This window comes from Drosophila montana, unplaced genomic scaffold (assembly GCF_035044405.1).
Source record: "Drosophila montana isolate Dmon_TW-CO22-7 unplaced genomic scaffold, ASM3504440v1 contig_402_1, whole genome shotgun sequence".
Classification (NCBI taxonomy): Eukaryota; Metazoa; Arthropoda; class Insecta; order Diptera; family Drosophilidae; genus Drosophila; species Drosophila montana.
The window spans coordinates 6290240-6311027 of NW_026998739.1; the positions used below are offsets into that span (position 1 = coordinate 6290240).

Consider the following 20788-nt stretch of genomic DNA (forward strand, 5'->3'; position numbering starts at 1 on the left):
ATGAACTAGTTCCACAATGACACTGCCATCCACTTCTTTACGAAAAGGTATTTTATTGTTGGGCAATTAATAGAAATTATAGTCAATTCATTAAAAAATTGTACAGAAATGAATAGTTCCACCGGTTACAAAAGTTATTCATATCAGTTGAACTAGCTCCGATATGACAGCATCCTTAGCCCAGTTGTATAAAGCTTAAGTTATTTTCGTAATTAAAATTCCCATTCATATCAAAAGCTATTCATTTGAATAGCAATCGCTATGCTTGAGCTAAATATTAAGAACCTTTTGAATAGAAATGAACTAGTTCCGCTTGTCTTAGCTTGAATATCTTTGAACGCATTGATTCACATGCCATTCATACTAAATCGTATATGGTTTAAGCCACAAAACAATTGCCCGCATTACACAAAATGTCAGCTCTGGCCCCGAACACTTGGCTTGGTAAACACGTAAGACAAATTCTATCTATATGCAATCAGCAAATATGGTTGGATGCCATACATAATGCAGGCACTTTTTCCAGGCAAGTGGAAATTATGTCAAAACAAACGCAAAACCCAAAAGCAACTCAAGTCATTCAGTTCTGTTCTCTTCAGTTGAGTTCCGACTGACAGTTAGTCATTCAGTCAGTCAGTCACGAGAGGCATTTCAATTATAGGCATGCACAAATGTTCAACTAATATGATATGCAGAGCGTGAGCGAGAGCGAGAGAGTGTGTGTGAAAGAAAGAGAGAGGGTAGGGCTGGGGTTTGAAATTGTTGAGAAATCGCGTCAAAGACACGAGAGCAGCTGCCATTTATCAGTGCCCAAGCAATCTGCAAATTTCTACGCTGCACGCTTCGTCTTCTTCTTCTTTTTTCTTCTTTATTTATATGCCATTTACAAATTCTTATTGAGGGGGTTGCCACACCGGGTCGGCTTGGGGGCCGGCTTTACTTTGTGCAATTGCAGTGCAGTTTTATTTTTGCATATGTCTGGCAGCATTTGTAAGGATTTGCCATGTCTTTCTCTCTCTCTCTGTGTGTTTGTGTTCGTGTGTTTGTGTTGCAAGTTGACTTCATTCAAAAAAGTTAATTCATAAATCGCACAAAGCACATAGATACGAGAGACGCACATGATAGCAGCAGTACCCGAACCCCTGCACCGATCAAAATACAAAAAATGCCATATGCAAAATGCATTTAGTCTCTAAGATAAAAGCTCGCCTGCAGCGCGCAGCGCGTGTAAAAAAGCTGTGGCAAAGGCGGGCTGCCAGCGGGGTGGATTGGTTGGCAGCTGGGCCGGGTGCCTGGTGGATTGGGCGACCTATTCAAATAAAAGATTTCTATCAGGTGGCTCTTATGGCGCATGAAAGTACTTAAATTTGTTTGACTTGCATTTGCCGTGGTGTTTCGGCCTTTCTTGTTCACCTCACCATTGCGTTTCATAATGCGAACAAAGCCGCTCACGACTAACAACTCACGACTGACGACTTGTTTAACTTGCATTCATCAGCGACTAGCGACATTCTGTTTGCAAAAGCGTTTAGCAGATTGGTTCTAAAAGATAAAAATACAATGCATCCTCAAATGTGTTAAGTGTATCTTGAGCGTGTCAAGCTAGCCACTTTTAAATAGCGACTAGGCTCTCTCTGGAAACAAACTGTCCTCTGATTAGGTCACACAAGAAACTACTTTGCGTTGGAAAATCCAATTGTACCTAAATTCTTTGGGAAATTCGCCGCAACTTCTAAGAGATGCAAGCCGCTCTCATATATATATAATAGATTTTTTTATTATTTTTTTCTTGTGAGTAATAAGTCCAATAGACAAACAAATTTTAAATTGCTAGTGAATTTGTACCTGCAGCTTCCCGCTTGTTAGTTCGATTTCCTGGCATCTCGATTTATTTTAATGATTCTTATATCCTTTTATTATATAGTTTTGGAATTTGAGCTAAGATTTTGTCTTCAGCCGGGTTGGTTCAAAACCCAGCTTCCCTTGATTGAAAACTGGCATTAAACCCGTGATAAACCAATTGCATACTCAAAAGTTGTATTCTATTCATTATAAAATGCTATATAAAGCAGTTACAATTTAGAAACATAATACAGCATTACTTAAATAGACTTGACAAATACTAACAGAATGATATGGCAGATGTAAATACCCAAGCGCATGGCTGTGTCATTGCTCCTAGTTTCCAAACACTTGGACGACCATGTGCAGAGCGATGCCAAATAAGGTGATATGACAAATACGACTAAACTGAACAAGCATAGATGGGTCCAAAAAAGCTTCTTAGTTTTAGAACTCTTCAGAGCCGAGAACGTTGGCGTTTCTTTCAAGATCATCTTAGTTGATTTCACGTTAATCAGCTCAAAGTCAATTCGGCTGCCAATTGTAACGCCTGGATGAAATCGCGCCAATTTGGGTGCAGCCAAGTTTTGCTGCTCCACGCTGATCCAATACACCATATTCTTGGACTCTGTAGAAAGGGTATTTATTGTGGATCTAGACGTTTTGTTTCCAGACCCACCTGGCATAATGTGTTTCTTTCGCCAGTTCTGCCTTAGGCCTTGCATAAACTTCTTTTGCCTTTTCATATTGCGTATGGGCGTTATGCGTCGTTTCGTCTTGACTACCCGGCTCGGCCGTGGAATCTTACGCGGAGCTGAAGTTTTGACTCTTTCCAATAGCTCTCTGCTGGATATCTGATGTACATGCTCGCTGCTAAGCAGTTTTTCCAATTTATATGATTTGAACACTTCTGTGTTCGATTTGATTCTCTTCGATCTCTCGCGGCCACCTGAGCTTGGCGGCACACGTTCCTTTGATGTTTTTGTAGCCATATTCAGCTTTATCACTTGATACAGACATTTGGCACGAATAAGTTCAAAGACATCAGCTGGGGGTATATTCTGCTCGATTGGGGCGACTTTTGGCTGTTTGTTCTGTCTGTTCTGCACTTCGACAATGTATGGCTCCTCGTAATTGTATATATTAATGCCCAATTCAGCAATATGTTTGTTCTGCACCCCAATCAATTCGCCAGTTGTGGTAAGCCATGTGGTTTGTCCGGCATTGGGTTTCTTAAAGATCCACGAATTTGTTTTCTTAGCTGATTCTCCCTTGCGCTTGGTTTGGCGGCGAGGCTCCTCGGGGCCCAAACGTTGTTTGCAGACTGTACGTTTCTTTGAGATGTCGATCAACCATATTATTCATATTATAATGGGCTCTCCAGCACTTACCATCGTTTATATTGTGTATATCCTATACGAGTAATGCTTCCTGTATGTTTTTGAGAAAAAGCAAACTCTCGAAAATATAAAATAAACTATCCCTGTTCAGCCTGAACTATGACTAAATTCTGAATCTAAAAATCATAGGCATTTATTTATTTTAAAAAAGTTCCTAAGTGTTTTACTTGAAAGAAATGAAGGCAATTAACTATGTTATATCAAAGGTAATTGTAATTAAATGTTAAATGTAAGAATAATAAATAAAAATATTTATAATATTGAACAAATAAAAATTATATTAAAAACTAAATAATAAATATAAATAACTGGTACATCATTTAAAATAAAAAAGATTTGAATTGACTTCTCTGTTAAATGAAATTTTTTTAAAAAAAAAACTGGGCAAGTGAAGAAGGAGTTTCAGACTTTCAATCTTGCCCCCAAGTCTGGTGGAAATTCTGGAATTACCTTAATATTTTTTTCTATTATAATAGACATTTTATAATATGCTATAAATATATTTTGATATATTAACAATATCTTAAATTCGTAACTTTTTATATACATTTTTAACATGCTTTAAACTCCTTATAAATGTACTCTATATCCTCTCCTGTACAGCCTGTATATACAAATATATTATATATATGTATGACACGTTAAATATGGCATATATTCAGAGTTGAGTCCTTGTGGCATTGTCGCCATAGAAAATCGAATCATTGTTAGCATCTGTTTGGGTAATACTCATGAATCATTCATGAAACGTTTGCACAAAATGCAAATCGGGTTAAATCCTTACAACAAACAAAGGCCGCTCGCACACAAAAACGCCGACTAAACAATGTAAAATGTTAAATAATTATTTAAAACAGCTGCGGGAGCTAACGAATGCAGCAAAACACAATAAACATTTATTTACTGTTTACTTTTTGGCCATAAATTTATGGCCTAATGTAGCTGCCCTAGCACCTATCGACTTATATTTCTGTCGCTTTCATATTATAAAAATTAGGGTTTTGCTTTTTTTACATAAAAAAATCATATACGCTGCGCAATAAATTGTAAAATTTATTTTCGTTAAATAAATAGTACAATTTATTTAAATTAATATAAATACATAAAATAAAGCTCCACGAAATAAAATATTGAAATAATAACATTAAAATAATTTCATAATTTCTATGAAAATCGTGTCAGACAATAGCGACCACAATAATCTTCGGGGTAAATATGTAAACTGGCATTAAATTAAATAACACCTTTTGCACACACACACACACACACACGGCACACAACGTAAAGCTCTTGGCTAGGTGTAGGAAGCGTGGCTTTAAATTTAGAAGTATTACGAAAACTGCTGCCTTCGCCCGACTGGCAATTATACACATATTTATGAATGTACCGAGGGGCATTCGCAGTGTTTACTTCAAAGCAATTAAAAGCAAACCAGAAGCAAAGGCAGCAGGAACAACAGCATCAGCCCCAGCGATGCGAGTGCTTTATCATATTTTGTGTTGCCGAGTATTTGCTAAGGTTTTCACTGGGGGGCAAAAAGCGGGTGGTTGGGTGAGCTTTTTCTTGTTTTTTCCTTTTGCAGACATATGAAAAGCCTTCCAGTAAAATGGCCACTCAGGAAACGAAGTTCGTTTATATTGTGTCAGGATATAGTATAGTAGCTTTGTGTTTGTGAATGCGAATGGAACTGGAGCGCGGGTACTACAAAACTGGGTGCTGGACACTGGAAAATAAATATAGAACGCAGCTACGTCTGCAGTGCACAAATAAGCCCGGGGCCATAAAAGAAATACGTTTACTATGTACTAAAATTGAGTAAATGCTGCCATTACAGGCTGCAGTCAAGCCAACGAACCCCTCCCCACCCTAAGCCAAGCCTCAGTTCGCCCTAAAGTGGTGCCGGCTGCTTGTCTTCTATGTGCTGGGCCATTATTTTGAGTGCACAAACACACACGCACACACAACATGGCCAGCACAGCAGTAAAAAAGACAACAATAGAATGGCCAAGCACCAGGGCTTCAATTGTTTGGCAATAATTGTGAGACTGTGTGTGTGTGTGTGTGTGCAACATAAAGGATGGGGTGTTTGAGGCTCCGTTGCATAACCGGTCCATCAGGCCCCTGGCCAAAGAGCCTGCGTTCAATTAATCGTTTGCAGCGTTTGCTAAAATCAATTATCGCCTGCCACTGCTATTGATATCGATAATCGAATTAACCTCATTCGACAGACTGGCACAATATCGAATGCCGTTTAAGAGCTCCATGGCTCGAGCAAAGGAATTCAATCTGAGCAACGGCAACTGCCGCCAACAGAAAGCCGGAGCTGTTCAAAGAGTTTTCAATTTTTCTGCAGGCAATTTCACAATTCTATTTTATTTAATGAGTATTGATATTTGTGAATACTAAATGCTTGCTTTTAATTTAAACTGTTTCTGACACCAAAAAAATGTCCAATAATTTGTACAAATTATTATGTTGTTTATTGTGAATTTTTAATTACAATTTAAACTATCATTAGATGAAGCTCAGACATTGAATATGGTTCTAAGATACAACATTTACTGAAATATCCTTTGCAAAAAGTATAAATCACATGTTTATTAAGTTAACCCTCACTCGTAATTTTCTAAAAATGATTTGAGCCATCCATGCTCGATGCATTTGCCGAGGCATCTAAATTGCTGTTGATTTCTTTTGCCATTTCGTCATAACAAAGCCAATTGTCGGCATGCCATGGCAACGGAGAAACAACTCAAAATGATTCCATTGGATTGGAGTTTGCAAATGCGATTAGCAGCATAAATGAAAATGCCAATGAAAATGAGCTTGAAAAACCGCACTTTAAATTGTTGTGATCCCGAAGCAGAAGCTAATGGAATGGAAGTGCCCCGAAATTCAACAGGAAGCAAACTGAGTTGCCACTTTGGCAACGTTTCGTATGCAAATTTACAAGCACACACCCACGTAAGAGAGCTTGAGATACAGATACACTTCAGGTAACAATCAAAGCATTTCACAGTCAAGTATTTTTTGTATTTTTTTTTCTTTCTTCAAGTGGCTTACCACAGCATTTTGCACTCTTGTATTGTTTGGTTAGCACTTGAGTTGCAGCGGCAACGTCTATCGCTTAAATTTACAAATATTGTCAGCATTTTACGGCTGTAAACATTGTTGTATAAAAGCACAACTAATCAGAAATGATTACTAATTTGCAAAATTACAGTACGCCGGTTCAAACCCATTGTTCAACTATTTGTTGTATTAAATGCTGATTTAAAGTCAGGATACAAATCCAATATCCGAACTGTATTTAATCAGGATTCAAAAGTTTTACACATTCGTATGATTGTAATAATTTTATTAAACTCAAGACCACAAATAAGTTCTAAATATATATCTAGAATATCTATAAAATGTTATATATGCTCATGTTTTCCCTCATGATGTTTCAGTATTGCCGTTCTCTTTGTTCTTCAATACCCTCTCAGCTTCCGTATAATAGTTCTTGTTGCGATTCAGCTCCAGCGAGAAATCGGATTTCTTAACCATTATCATGTTGGTGAGAAATGCACGCCGTTCGGCATTTCTTGTCTCACTACTGGAATATATATCTGTATCTCTATCTTTGTCTTTCGACTCATCTGCCTGGCTAGAGGTTGGCACTGTGGGCATAGAACTGGATGCCTCGTGGCCTGTATCATTGATGATATAGTGTTTGGTATTCTTAAGGAATTCCTCAGCTTCACTTAAGCGTTTGGTGAACTTTTTGTCGCGTGGTTTTTTCGTCGAATGCTTATCCGATTGATCCAGTTTCGAATAGATATTATGCAGATCCAGAAATATTTCAGCAATATCCTCGCTCAACACCTTGGAATGATGTATGTAGGAATTTAAAGATTGCTTAATTGTCTGCACCTCCTCGTGCAGCTGATCAAAGGCATGCAAATCGTATAGCACTTTCGGCACCACCAGGCTCATTATAGTATCGAAATCCTCGAAGCGGCACACTTCCTGCATCTGTTTCAGAGTCTTCTCCACAATTCGCGTCACCTCCGCCTGCTCGGGGCTGTTGGTGAGTGATAAGTTCGAGCTGCTGCTTATCTTCAGCATCGATTCCAATCGCTTGGGCGGGCTATTCTGATCAATTTTCACTTTTTGCTCTTCCGAATTATTCGGTATTTGTGTCCAGGAATTCTGTGGTGTTTTTGTAAACATTTTGCACAATTTATTTTTTATTTTGGTAACTATAACATAGAATTTTGAACATATATTTGTAAGTTTTCTCTATGTCTAAGCTAGTTTTATAAATCTCTAAAATGCTGACTGCTCAGGAAAAGGTAACTGTTAAGGAGAATAAAGAGAATTAAGAACAACTTTTGTTTTCGGTTAAATATAGAAGGTGAACCCTGGTTGTCCGGGTATCGAATGTTGTTGGCGTCAACTTTGGGTAGATTTAATTTAGCTCGAATCGAGACAGAGTCAACAAAAACTTTATCTCTTAAGGAATTGCCAATGCGGTTTCCGGCGGATATCTCTTACCTCCATTTATTCGTAAAATGCGAGCAACAGTTGCCACGGCCTGAAGCTCCCCGAATAACTTAAGTGTACTTGTTCTTATTAACTTCATAAAAATTGCCGCTGCTGCGAACTTTATTAACGACTTACTTTTTTACGCACAGCCATATCTTGAAATTCCAGAAAAAACCAAAACCTACATATATGTAATTCCTTTTAGCCAGTTTTTGTTTTGTATGTTTTTGCATTTGCAATGGCTGTCTAACGAAATTTGGTGTATTTGCTATGGCCACGAGCGCTAAATCAATTGCCAAAACAGAGAACTGCGCACTATTTCCTGCCTGCCATGGCGCTCGAACATATTTCGTACCATTTTTATGACCCATGCAAAAAAAAAAAACACACACACACACACAAAAAATGCCTACGCTCAGCTCTGCAGCAGGGATTGTGCGTGTTAGGGGGGATTGTGGAGGGGTACGACTGGTAGCTGGCCATTGGTCATGCTGCTGTTCATGGCATTCCGCGCGACGCTGTGCGCTGTCAACAATCACGAACCAATTGTCTATAAATACCAGGAACGTTAAGGCAAACTCACTCACAGCACGAGCAGCAGTAGCCAACTCCCCTACCTCTACCCATCCAGAAACCAATCCCCAATCCAGTTCTGTACCAATCCCCCGCAGACTACGCACAAAAGTGTCCATGGTCATGCCGTGCTCTGGCAACTGGCTGTGGCACTGGGTGCCCCATTGCAACTTCCGTTCTGTCGTTTTTCATTACATCGCATGTAACTTCCGGTTTGTTAAAGCGACACGCACTGCGACTCCCACAACTGCCCCATAGTCCCCCCCGCCTCAGCCCTGTTCGTTGTTATGGCTGCTGACATCCGTGCAAACAAACGAACCATCGAACGTATACGTACCCGACAGCCACTAGCCAGACTCGAGTTGTCCCTATGCTGCTTTCATTCCCGCCACCGCCTCCCCTTTCCGGGCGCCTCTGTTTGTCCGCACGTTTAGACTGGAAATGACAAATTCACTGTAGGTGGGCTCTCGCTCTTGGGTCTCTTGGCCGCTTCGCTTAACTCCTCCAACACGTTTGCGACTCAGCAAACACCATCATCAATTTCCGTGGGGAAATCACACAAAATTTTTAGCACAAACAAAATGTTTGCTTTTGCTACCAGCCAACCGATTTTTGCATGCCACACACTGTGGCATATCTCGGCTTATCTGACCACATCGGTTAGGAAGGGGCGAGTTATTTTTTTTTTCTATTTTTGTTTTGTCCCTCTGCCAAAAGCTAAAAGAATTAGTAAATACTCGCATAGCATACCGCGTTGTATTGCCAATCGTTATTTGATTTTACTGCTCGAAGGTTTTCCGCTGGCATTAAAGTAACCACAAGTTGGTGACTTTATTTACCATAAGCTTAACTAGAGGTTATTTCTTAACATAAAGAAATCCATATCATGTTTTAACTAATAGAAAATTATAGGAAAAAATGGTTTTAATAGAATCTCGAGCTCCTACGCTTTCTAATCAAGAATTTATAGTTCAAGAATTGAATTGACAACGACATCAAAGTCTGTTCTTTGGGAATTGTATGATCTATCGTAAAACTTTGTTTTATATATGCCTTTTTATCAAATTGTAGGCCATTGTCATTGCATAAATGGGCTCTTGTCTGACCTCAGAAGTCACTAGATGGAGAAAGAGAAAGAAAGACGGGGAAAGAAAGATTTTAAAGATTATATAAACGGCCATCAGAAATGTCCATGGAATCAGGTGATCCTTGCGAGACCCAAAAAGTGTATCAGACTCAGATACTCAAATTAATTTTATAAATATTTTTGAATACCAGTCAAAAGGCAGTCTAAAATCCGCCAGTAAACTAAATTCTCCACAGTCTAGTCGCCTTGGAAATTCTTCGGATAATTTACAAAGTAAAGGAGAGAAAGAGAAAATGTTGAAAGTTCTTTGTGGCATGACAACCTGGAATTAGCGCAGTTCTGTATTATTTCGACACGCATTCAAGTAAAACCCGCCCATAAACTCAACTGTAGCCAGTAGACTTGCCTTAGCTCTAGCTAATCTTACAGATTTCTTTTTAGAGCCGAGAAAAGTAACACTCTCTCGCTCACTTTTTCTCGGGCGGCATTCACTCTGTTCTCTACACTTTGGGCAACAAATTAACGCGAGCACTGTGAATGCTGGTGGAGTTAGCCAGAGGAGCTGAAGGAGCTGCTCGGGCAGCAGCTTTGTTGGAGCGGTGAATGTAATTACTTTAATGTGACCATTTGCCGGCGCACTGCTGAGCTGGCCGTGGCCCAGATAAAGATAAACTTTTGCAATTACAACGCGTCGCAAACGAAGCAGAAATACAAAGCGCAGCGCCAACTGATGGAGCTGACCAGACACGGGCGATGGGACAGCAAACTGTAGAATATATACACACAACCAAAGGCTGTGGGCGGTTTCGGGGGGCAGCGACGGCTGGCGGTATACTATAGCGCAGCTCGATAGCATCGAATCAGTTTATTTTTAGTGCATTTTCCTTTTGGTGCCGGCTAATTAGTGCGCACAGTTAAGACCGTTAAACTTAAAGTCGCGTCTCATAAAATTATGCTTACTTAAATTAAATCGCACAGGCTTTAAATAAAAAACTTTCCCAACTTACCGGCGTGTTGAAAATTCGTCCAGCAAGACAATAAAAGCTGTAAGTGCTCTAGTCGACCGAGCCCAACTGGCAGATACTCTGCACAAAATTAATTTTAAATCACATTTGGAAACTGACTACATAAGGAAAGTTCTGCGTTTGATATACAAGAATTTATAGTACAAAATTGAAGTCTTGTAGAAAAATAAAATCCATTTTTAATATTTTAGTTTTGGGAGTATTGTTACACAAAGTTCCAAAGATCTGTGCACATGAGTTTGAAGCCGCTGGGAAGGAAAATAAAGAAATTGCTTGCAACTATTTTCCGCGATTTTTCCACATTTGCGCATGGAATGTACCAAAACCTCAAGGCTTCCTAGCTTCCTAGAACATGCGAGTTTAACTATACTTTGATCTCCGGTTAGTAAGTCAGTCAGTCTATCAATCAGGCAGTCAGTCACCCTAGACAAACAGTTTTATATACACAGATTACACGATATCGATTATACCCTTTATGATATATTTTCAATGGGTGCAGGGTATTGAACAAAAAAAACAAAAAGCATATGCCAGACAAGGCTACGTAACGGCCGGAAGGAATCATGTCCTGACTTAGGTGGCCCTGACTACACATAAACTTTTGATGACTTTTTGAAAGTTTTACGTTCTGAAGTGGGGAACACAAATTACGCGAAAACGCGGCGCATACCGTGGGTAAAATAGACGGCCTCTGTAGTGGCAATAACAAAAACAATAACAACAACAATGACGGCAATGTTCGCATTAAAACGTCAACAGATTGCCGAAAATTGTGCGTCAAAGAACATTTGCCATGCACATAACTTAAAGCTTCAATTATATTTAAATGATTTTCAAACGGGACCCGAGTGGCGGGAAAAGATTTAATGAGTGGAGGCATAGAATTTAAGTAGTACAAAGTGAGATAAATCTAAAAAAGTAAATGTTGTACAAGTCGACAACATGTTTGTCATATTTCTGAACGCACAAACATATGCAGCAGATGATGGTCTAGTGTGACGAAACTAGCGACCGGCTTTTGTCTGCCAGTATCAAACTTCTTTACGATTACGTCAGATAATCTTTATAGTTTTTGCCAGATTTTAGGCACTTTGATTGCTTACAAAGTTCCGGTCTGTCTGGCCGTAGCTTTAGAAAAATGTGTCATAAATACGGTAGAAATCAATAAACACTTTAGAAACACAAAAAAAAAATCGAAAAAGTGCTATTGGAACCAACTAGCGTTTACCTGTCAAAAAGTTACAATTAATACATTTTTTTTATAAACAATACCAAATCATGGTTAGTAATTCGAGTTGCACAGTAGCTAAATTGCATATATTTTGTACAAACAATGCCCATAGAAACCTGTTGCCTCTTGCAAGCCTGATGAGGCGAATGCCAAGAGAGCCCAAGCTGCATCACGTCCCACATGCCGCGTAGACAACTATGGACTGGCCAGAAAGAACACGCTCCTAGGCATAACCGAGCGCCTCAACAGGCAATGCTATGATCTGTACAAGGTGGATAGAACCGAATGGCTTGTTAACGAGGCCGAGTCGATTGGGGTGCAGGAGAAGCATAAACAAGAACTGGGCATGATAACGCAAGAGTTCTTCAAGCCCAGCTTTAAGGGGGCACCCGAGCTTCTGCTCGATGGTCCACTTGTGCGGAAGGCAGTAAGCATTTCCAAGAGCCAGATCTGCTGCGAAGCCACGCTATGCGATGAGAAACCAAAAGATTCGGGAGCGTATAAAATGAATAGTTTAAAAAATCTGCTCAACAATGAAAGTGTTCAGCTAATTGACAGCAAAGAGCTGCAAAATCGCATTAAAACTGTCTGTTCAAGAATCACGACACGAAAATACAAAGTAGACAAGGCCAAAGAGAGAAGTAAGGCACCCAATGAAATACGAAAAATGACTCCAAAAGAGGTTCTGCGAGCGTGCAATAGACCAAAGCCCCAAGGGAAGGCGCTGCCGCCAAAGATGCCCTGGCGAGAGAACAAGAATGCAAAGCCTGAGATGGAGCAGTCGTCTCAGCCCAGGACGATAAAATATAAACAGAATGATACTCTATTGCCAATAAATGAGGATGTACGAAATTTTTATGAGAGATATAAATCGGTCGAACCTAAGCGAAGGTTACTCAACATGCCAGTCGAGCCAAAGAAAAATCAACAGAATAAAAACTGTGAAAATTGGCTGCAAAAAATGTTGCCTGCATCAGAGGTAAATAACAAAAAAGAAAGTCCACAATGGAAATGGGGTCAGGAGCTAAAAGCAAAAGTGATTGAAGCCAAACGAAAATTAAACGATTCAAATAGGAAAAAGTCGGAGATTTCTCAAAAAAAATGGAAAAATGCCTTAAATATGAAACTCGATAAGATGAACAAGAAATTACCAGTGGGCAATACAAAAAGGAAAAGTTCCACTGATTCGAATTCTTGTTCGTCAATATCTCAGAGCTCTAGCGATCCGGATAAGACGCCCAGGCCCGATTATTCTAGTGATCCGGAAAAGACACCAAGACCTCAAAACTCTAGCGATAAGAAGCCAAAACCTCTCACAAGTTCTGAGAGAAGAGATCCAAAAGAAACTAAATTGCATAATAACAAGGTGGAGAGTCGAAAACAACATAAATCAAAGCAAATACAACTAGAAAATTTAGGTCTATTTCTTGATAAAATTGAAAAGGAAGTTAAACCAGAAGACGTATTCAATGAACACGCTGAGGTATTAAGTAAGAAAAATATTAAAATGTTGAAAATGAAGGAAAGAGAAGAGAAGGAGACCAGGACACGAGACATGGTTGCCAGAAAGAAAGACTTGATGGCAAATAAGAAAATAGTAAAGGGGACCAAAAAACAAGAGAAGGATCCTAGATGTGATATCAAAGAGATTAAACAGAAACTATTAATAGAAGCTAAAAGTAAACAGAAAGATAATATAGAAAAGGTAACCAGGGAAAAGCTTGAACAGAAAGTATTAAAGCAAAATGAACAGAAAGTGAAGACAGAAAACGAAACCAAAGCACAAGAGCTCATTTCTAGAAGGAAAAATCTAAAGAATACCCAGAAAGTATTGATTGAAAATAAATTAATTGAAATCGAGCAGAAAGATAAAATAAAAAAGCCAGTCAAAGAACAAGACAAGAATTTCAGAAGGGTATTCGTTAAGATTGGAAATAAGTTGTTAAAGACGGAAGGAAAAGATTGCACAGAAAAGAAACCTAAAGAGCACTTGGAAGATTTGATTAGGAAAATCTTAAGTAGTCAACAAGAAAAAACCAGACAAGAGGTAGATTTCGATTTTGAAAACCTTACCTTAGAACGGCTAAAAGGGCTGATAATCAAATTAAAAAATATCCATATAATGAAAATACAAATTTCCATGGGCGGTATAAAAACAAAGAGTCTAAAGCGACTGAAAAAGAGGTCAAGAAAAAAGTTGACTGAATATAGAGAAGAATCCAAAGAGCTAAACAGCGGCGTTGAGAATAAAGAGAACGAAATAACTTCGTGGGATTTCAATATCTCCAAAGAATGTTTTGCCGGCAAATCCATACAGTCATTAAACGCGCCAATCGATAAAACTGAAATCCTCAAATCAATTACATATAACGTTGAGAAGAAGAAGACAGCTGTTGTAGAGGGTTTAAGACCAATGAGGCCGCTCTTTTCAAATGAGAAAATGGACGCGAGGCGGGCAGAATTGGCGAGGCAGGTGCCGGAGAATCTAAGACTATTTTGTCAGACATATATCGATCAGACCATCGAACATAAACTAGGGACATTAAACGAAGCCGACAGCAGTTCCAGTATAGTCGTAAGAAGTATGTAGCTAATATTGTTAGGCCTATTCAAATACCTAATCGCATAATCCATTTTTAGATTTACAGATTGCCAATGAAGTGCAGTTTGCTAAAATTCAGCCACATCCAAAATTAGGTATACGTAGGGAATACGATCTGGCGATGATATCAAGAGAGCTTGAGTGTGCAGTGTCTTTAGAGGCGCCCAATTTACGTTATAAAAGGGATTTAGTTTCTGACACACTTCAGAGCTTCTTGTTTTGCCTCTATTTTGTGCTGTTCATTTCTATTTTATTTATCGTATTTGCCGAAATGAATCCAATCTATTGGCGTTGGCTGCTGCGGCGATTAAAGTACTTTTATTTTGATAAAAAATTAATTTTGCAAAAAAAGTTAAATTTATAAAATTAATAATTAATAATTACCTTTGGTTAACAAATAAAGTAATTATTGTTAGAGGTAAATAAATGTGGTAATATTTTATAACTAGACGAACTAGAAAAAATGCAGTCTATCGATAGTCGATAGACTCGCCAGTTTAGAGGAGTCTTTATATATACAATCGATTGTTTTAAATATTCGCATTTCGATGTACTTAATTTAAACATGTTTGATGTCTTGAAAATGTTTCCGTGTTATTGCAAAAAATGTCTGTTTTTCACTGTTACATATTTTTTTTTTTAGGTTTAAAAATCCATTATATAAATTATTTGTCCTATTGATGGGGGCTAGGTTCAAAAGTGCACGATAACAGCTCTAAATCGATAGTTTCATCGATAAATTTATCGATTGTTTTTCAAAAAGGTACAGTTAGTACATAATCATGTTGTTCGCTTGCCAGCAAAGGACTTTGTAATCTGCTCAAAAATATTACCTCCAGCTTTAGTACCACGCGTTGTACCTAATCTCTTAGGCCTTAATTAAGGTTCAGTTCGCGGTCTCTTAAACCATTCTCTGATTCGCCGCTCCCATTTCGTTACCAACTTATAGTCCAGCTTAAAAGAAAAAAATAACAACTGGGCTGACAAACTTTTCAGTTCTTAGCCATAAACCATATTGGACTCGATGCAGCCTGGCGCGAGAGCAGCTGCGCTGATAGTCCAACAGGACGCAAATTGTGAACGCAGGGCAGGCAGAACGCAGCCTCCGCACTTAAGAAGATTAAATACCCGTTTCGTTAGTGTCCACATGGTTTTCTTTACCAGTTTGTAGTGTATTCGCGCTCTGCGTTTACATGTGTGATTGGGAGCGACTTTCCAGTTAAAAAGAAAAAACTGTTTCAATTTTAACATAAAAGAGAAGAAAATAAACAATTAAAATTTCTTAATATCATGCAATATCCATAAAGTGATAATACATAAAACTCCAGTTAGAGATATTTATACAGAAAATAAATGCAGTTATTTGTTTGCCATTTCAGTCGTCACGCTGTTGTCCAACTTTTCTTTCAAACAGCACCAATTTCCAATGAAATACCAGAGAGGGGGACAAATGGCTGATACTTAGTGCTTGCGATAAAGAAGGGGGGGGGGGGGGGGTGCATGGTAAGCGGGAATGTGTCAAATCAACAGCAGCAAATTCAATTGCAAATAGTGAAACACATTGTTCTCCTGTCTCACAGTTTCGTTGACAATTTCTTTTTTTTTTTTTTGTATACTATGTTTCGACAGACAGTTCGTCGAGAGCGAGGGGTAGGGGGAGAGGAGGTTTGGAATGCGCTTTGGGGATTTATTGAAAATGCTTCGATTTATGTTTAGTGCGATATTTGCATTTTGGCTGACAAACAAAACGCCGATGCGACAAATGCAACGGAAATATGCACTCAAAGTGTCGCAAAGGGGTGGCCAGATTAAGAAGGAATCGCAGCAATAAAATCCAGTGGGACGAGAACAGAAACCTTGAGCTATATATAGTTTTTTAAATAACAAAAAAGAATATACAGTTTATCTTGAACATGCTTCCATTATGACAAAGTTGTATAAGATAAATAATAAATAATATTAAATACTACAAAATTAAATATAGTCAGGATTTATTAATAAAGGTTAGGTTTATGTAATGAACAAATGTAAAAGATAATATTTACAATAAAGCCAAAGATGTGATAAGCAGATTTATACGAATGCATAATACATTATGATGCAAAGGCTTAGCGAAGACCCAAACCAGCGACATGCTGCTCAGGTTTGGTGTCAAATATCGAAAAATATATAAACCTGCTGTATACAATTGAGTTCCAAAATTTTATTTATTTGGTTATTTTATCAGAGTTGATATTTTATTTTTGTTTTATTATTTACCTGAATAATCTTATTCTCACAATAATAAACTATAACTTCAACAGAATGATAATATTGCCTGAATTATAAACTTTAGTTTACTAATAGTCAAATTAATACAATATTTTGCAAAAGTAAAATTCAAAATTAATAAAATTGATTTTTTGTAAGAAGTTTTATAATTTGTTATGCTTATATTTCAAAAATAAAATAATTATTAAATAATAATTTATAATTCCCATTTGTTTCTAACTAATGCAATAACATTTCTTGACTTAACCCAAACTGTTAAATTCAAAATGTAACGTACCGAATTTATGCCTTTATACCAATTCACATACTTGTCTCTTTTCTCTCTCTCTCTCTCTCTCTTCCTGTCTCATTTGTGCTGTCCGCTCTTATACGAATACATTTGCCGGCATTTGCTGCTGCTGCTGTTGCTCCAGTTTTAGTTTCGATTTCGTTGGTCTTGTCCTACCGCAAGTAAAAACTTGGTCAACATGTCGGGTCGAATAAATCGCACTCTCTTGCGCTCTCTTTCGGAGTTCGTATTCAGCGCTTGTGCTGTAGTTCTCCTTAGCTGAGTCCTAAATATGCTCTCTCGGTCTGCCTTCTGTACTTTTTTTTTTGTGCTGTGTCAAAGCTATGTTGGGCCTCGTTTGTAGTTTCGCTTTAGGCCAGTCGAGTTTATGTCTTCATCGCATTTGAAATTTATTTGCATGCCGGTCAGGCCGGCAGCCAGCTCTATAAATTAAACATAAATCAGTTGCACGGCAAATCATTTGATTTCATTTCGGGGCGACTCTTTAACAAAACCAAACCCTCGGCCATATACCCCTTGGCCCTCTAGCCCAGAGCTCGCAATTACACAAAAGACGCGACTGTCACGTAATTCCCATGCATGAACAACTTTGAATGCCCAGCGCCCAAATTATTTCTAGCCATAAACAACAACAATGCGACAATTGCTTTTGAATGGGTTGGGAAATGGGGAAAGCTGGAAAAAAAAAACTGACACAAAAATTGATAAGCAAATAGCCATTTAATGGACTTGAACTGAATAGCAAAGTACTCGCAATGATTAGCCGCGAATGAGCTGCTGCCCCTCCACGGGTCACCTTTGAAAATCGATTGAGAAATTGAGCATTTTGATTCCCCTGGCAGGCACCTGGCTCCCACACAGCCCCGCATCCCTATACACATTCACTCACACCCATCGACATACATATATATATTTTACGACACATTTTCCACTAAATTTACGAGTTGCCATGCGAAACTTTAAAAGAAATTCGCGAACGGTGCGTCGTTTCCTGATAAAAGGAGGGGGCGACGGATTGGAGGGGGCGCCAAAACAAAACGCACGTGTGGTCGTAAAAAATCTTAAAGGGTTGTCTTGTTCGATGGCAAGGCGAGGCCAAGTGCCCGGAAGTGGGGCCCTGGGGGTAACGTCAGTTAAGTTAAGTCATGTTCACGTAAATAACGGTACGTTTGGCTTTGCTTAAAATGATATTGTCCTTTTTCGTGAAAAGATTTCCGGAAAATAAACCATACGTAGCCGTTAATATTTTTTATTGTTCTTGGATCGAATTAACGTTTTACTTATTTATTTTTTAAATATTTTGTACCTTACATTTTTAGATATTTGTTTAATTTGGTGTATTTATTGAACAGCATGTATATATTTTTATTTATCTGTACTTCATAGGTAAAATTTATTTATTTAGTTTTTATATATATTTTGGATTTGGTATATTTCTTAAACTTAAACTTATCTGTACATCACAGATAAAAATGATATATTAAGATTTATTCATTTATTTTTCTAAATATTTTTTATTTCTATTTTTAGTTCAGAATATTTATTAAACAGGTTTTATATTTTTCGGTTAAATAAAAGTAGATCATAGGTACAAATTATACATCAAAGTGTTATTAATATATTTTTGAAATAATTTGTTTTTATATTATAAATCTCTTTTCTATTTTAATAACTTTCTTTCTTTTTCCCTACTTATTGTTTATTCTTAAATAATATAGTAAATTAAGATTATTTTTAGTTTCATAGATAAAATTACACATTAAAGATACATTGATTTATTTATGAAATATTTTATTTTATAAATATTATAATTGGGAATATTTATTAAACAGCTTTTATTTTTTTAATTAAAGATAAAATATATGTTTTTTTTAATGTATTTCTTAAATATATTTTATTTTTATATATTTATTTGTTTTGGTATATTTTAAGCAGCTTGTATTTTTCATCTTTATCTCTACACCATTGATAAATATTATAAATGCATTTGCCGATCCGTATTGCTATTCGATTTAATACAGTTAGTATAAATCCGCTTTTTACATTTGGCTAAATGCATGGATAAATAATAAATATATTAATGCTGATAACCAAACTAGCTTCTCATATCTAAATTTTGCCAACTATCTTACTCATTTGGATAGTACTCTGCACTAGATAAAACAATTTGTATAAGCTTCTTAAAGATACTATTTTTTTCAAGAAAAACATAAATCTTCATAGCCACACGCATGAAATTCATTGGAAAAATCACATAACTAGTGTATCATAGAAAACCATCCCAGCAGCGATTGACTTACAAGAGTGTTCGTGTGTGTTTGTGTGTAGATTAAATATTATATTTATATTTACATAAAAGACAAAAACTATATTTGCTCATGCTGATCTTCACTGCTATTTGATTATATAAATACTATACATGCGGATATATACATAAATAATAAATATATTCCCCGTAATTCCTGACTTGACTCTAAATATTTTTACAAAAGTTACCCATTATCTAAATCCATTTAAAGCCTCTCTAGACTGCACTTGATATAGGGGCCATTTAAACTAATTTATTTAAATGATAAGCTCCATAAATATATTATTTTGTGAAGAGAAAACACGTATCTAAGCTACTCGCATGAAATTCAATGGAAAAATCACTTAACTCGTATATCATAGAAAACAATCCGAACAGCGAAGGATTTACAAGTGTGTGTGCGTAGGTGTGTGTGTGTGTGTTAGGGTATGTTTTGTGAGCATCCTTTGTTCATTGTCTCAATACGTTGCCCCCACCACTAACGCTTATTGTTGTTGTTGTTGTTGTTGTTGTTGTTGTTATTTGCTGCTGTTGACGACAAAGTGAAATACGCAATAAAATCAAATCATGCTCAAAATTTTATGAATATTCATGACATTAAAAGCTCTTGAATTATTAACGAAAGATTTCCGACTAGCAAATGCGCACTGGAAAAGCACTTGACTAGCACACAAACAAATGCACACACCCTCACACTTGTGTACACACACACACACACACACACTAACAGATACAACTCCTTCCTTTGAGCCAAACTGTTCAATTATGAATTTTGACAATGTCTGCCTGCCAAAAGGTGCAAAATAGGCGAAAAACCTAAATGGGAAACATGCTGCAAGCGGCTGCGGGCCGTTAACAACCCTTAAGTGGGCTCCGATAAGAGCTTGCCTCTTTTGTGTGTGCGCGCGTGTGTATGCATTGGTGTGTGTGTGTGTGTTGAAGTGTCATTGAAAAGTGCAGCATGCCAAAAGGCGCAAGTGAAAGTGCAAACAAAGGCGCTGATTAAACGTTAGAGATAAGCACATGCAAAAGGGACTGCTCTGGTATGCATTGAATGCACGTTAATTGAGGAACCGAATCTCCCAGCCACACCCTCGCATAAAAGCAAGAAGCTGTGTCTGGCAAAAACCTATGGGCTGGAAAACAACCTTCAGCCCGGCTCTTTTACATGTCTGCATGTGAAATGCCAAGCCCGAAATTGGGCAACATTCGGGCCAGCCTATTCTATTGTTGTCTAAAACAATGGTTAAGCAAACTATAGTTTTCACCAAAGAATATCTGCACAAGTGCTTGTATAGTCAAGGCAATTGCTGAACCAGACGTTGGCGAAAAAGCCCAAAAAAGCTGACGCTGCAAAATTAGCTGCGACTACAAAAAAAAATACAAACAGAAAACCAACAAAATTTCCAAACTAAATTTGCAACTTGTGGAGTGTTTTCTCGTTTCTTACGCAGAAAAAAAGGTATGAAATCGTCTAGACGTAAACCTTTGACTGATTTTTGTTCATCAGGTTTATTGACTTTTTCGGATTGAGCAAATTTGCATAGCCGAAAGAGTAGAAGGTATATGCATCTAAGTCATTTCATATTTAATAATTCATTTGAGCACAAATCTGACTAGGCAACTAAAT

The 20788-nt window shown here is 37.6% G+C and overlaps 2 protein-coding genes and 2 long non-coding RNA genes across 7 annotated transcripts in view; 1 reads left to right on the forward strand and 3 right to left on the reverse strand.

Moving 5' to 3' along the window:
* The window catches only part of LOC135438898 (uncharacterized), a 152895-nt gene that overhangs the window by 39066 nt on the left and 93041 nt on the right, over nt 1-20788 (forward strand). The gene's annotated exons all lie outside the window — the stretch shown is intronic.
* On the reverse strand, nt 2021-2782 carry LOC135439008 (uncharacterized). Of its 2 annotated transcripts, XR_010437967.1 has the most exons (3): nt 2522-2782; nt 2128-2470; nt 2021-2059 (listed from the first exon to the last, which is right to left on the reverse strand). It is a non-coding gene; the product is annotated as an uncharacterized LOC135439008 (long non-coding RNA). The 2 variants fall into 2 exon arrangements; XR_010437966.1 differs by having other exon boundaries at nt 2021-2470.
* Nucleotides 2944-3375, reverse strand: LOC135439007 (uncharacterized). The gene is made up of 2 exons (XR_010437965.1): nt 3234-3375; nt 2944-3176 (listed from the first exon to the last, which is right to left on the reverse strand). It is a non-coding gene; the product is annotated as an uncharacterized LOC135439007 (long non-coding RNA).
* On the reverse strand, nt 6571-7557 carry LOC135439412 (uncharacterized). Its single transcript, XM_064698136.1, has one exon. It carries the CDS (start codon nt 7455-7457, stop codon nt 6681-6683), a length of 777 nt encoding a protein of 258 aa, XP_064554206.1. The 5' UTR covers nt 7458-7557; the 3' UTR covers nt 6571-6680.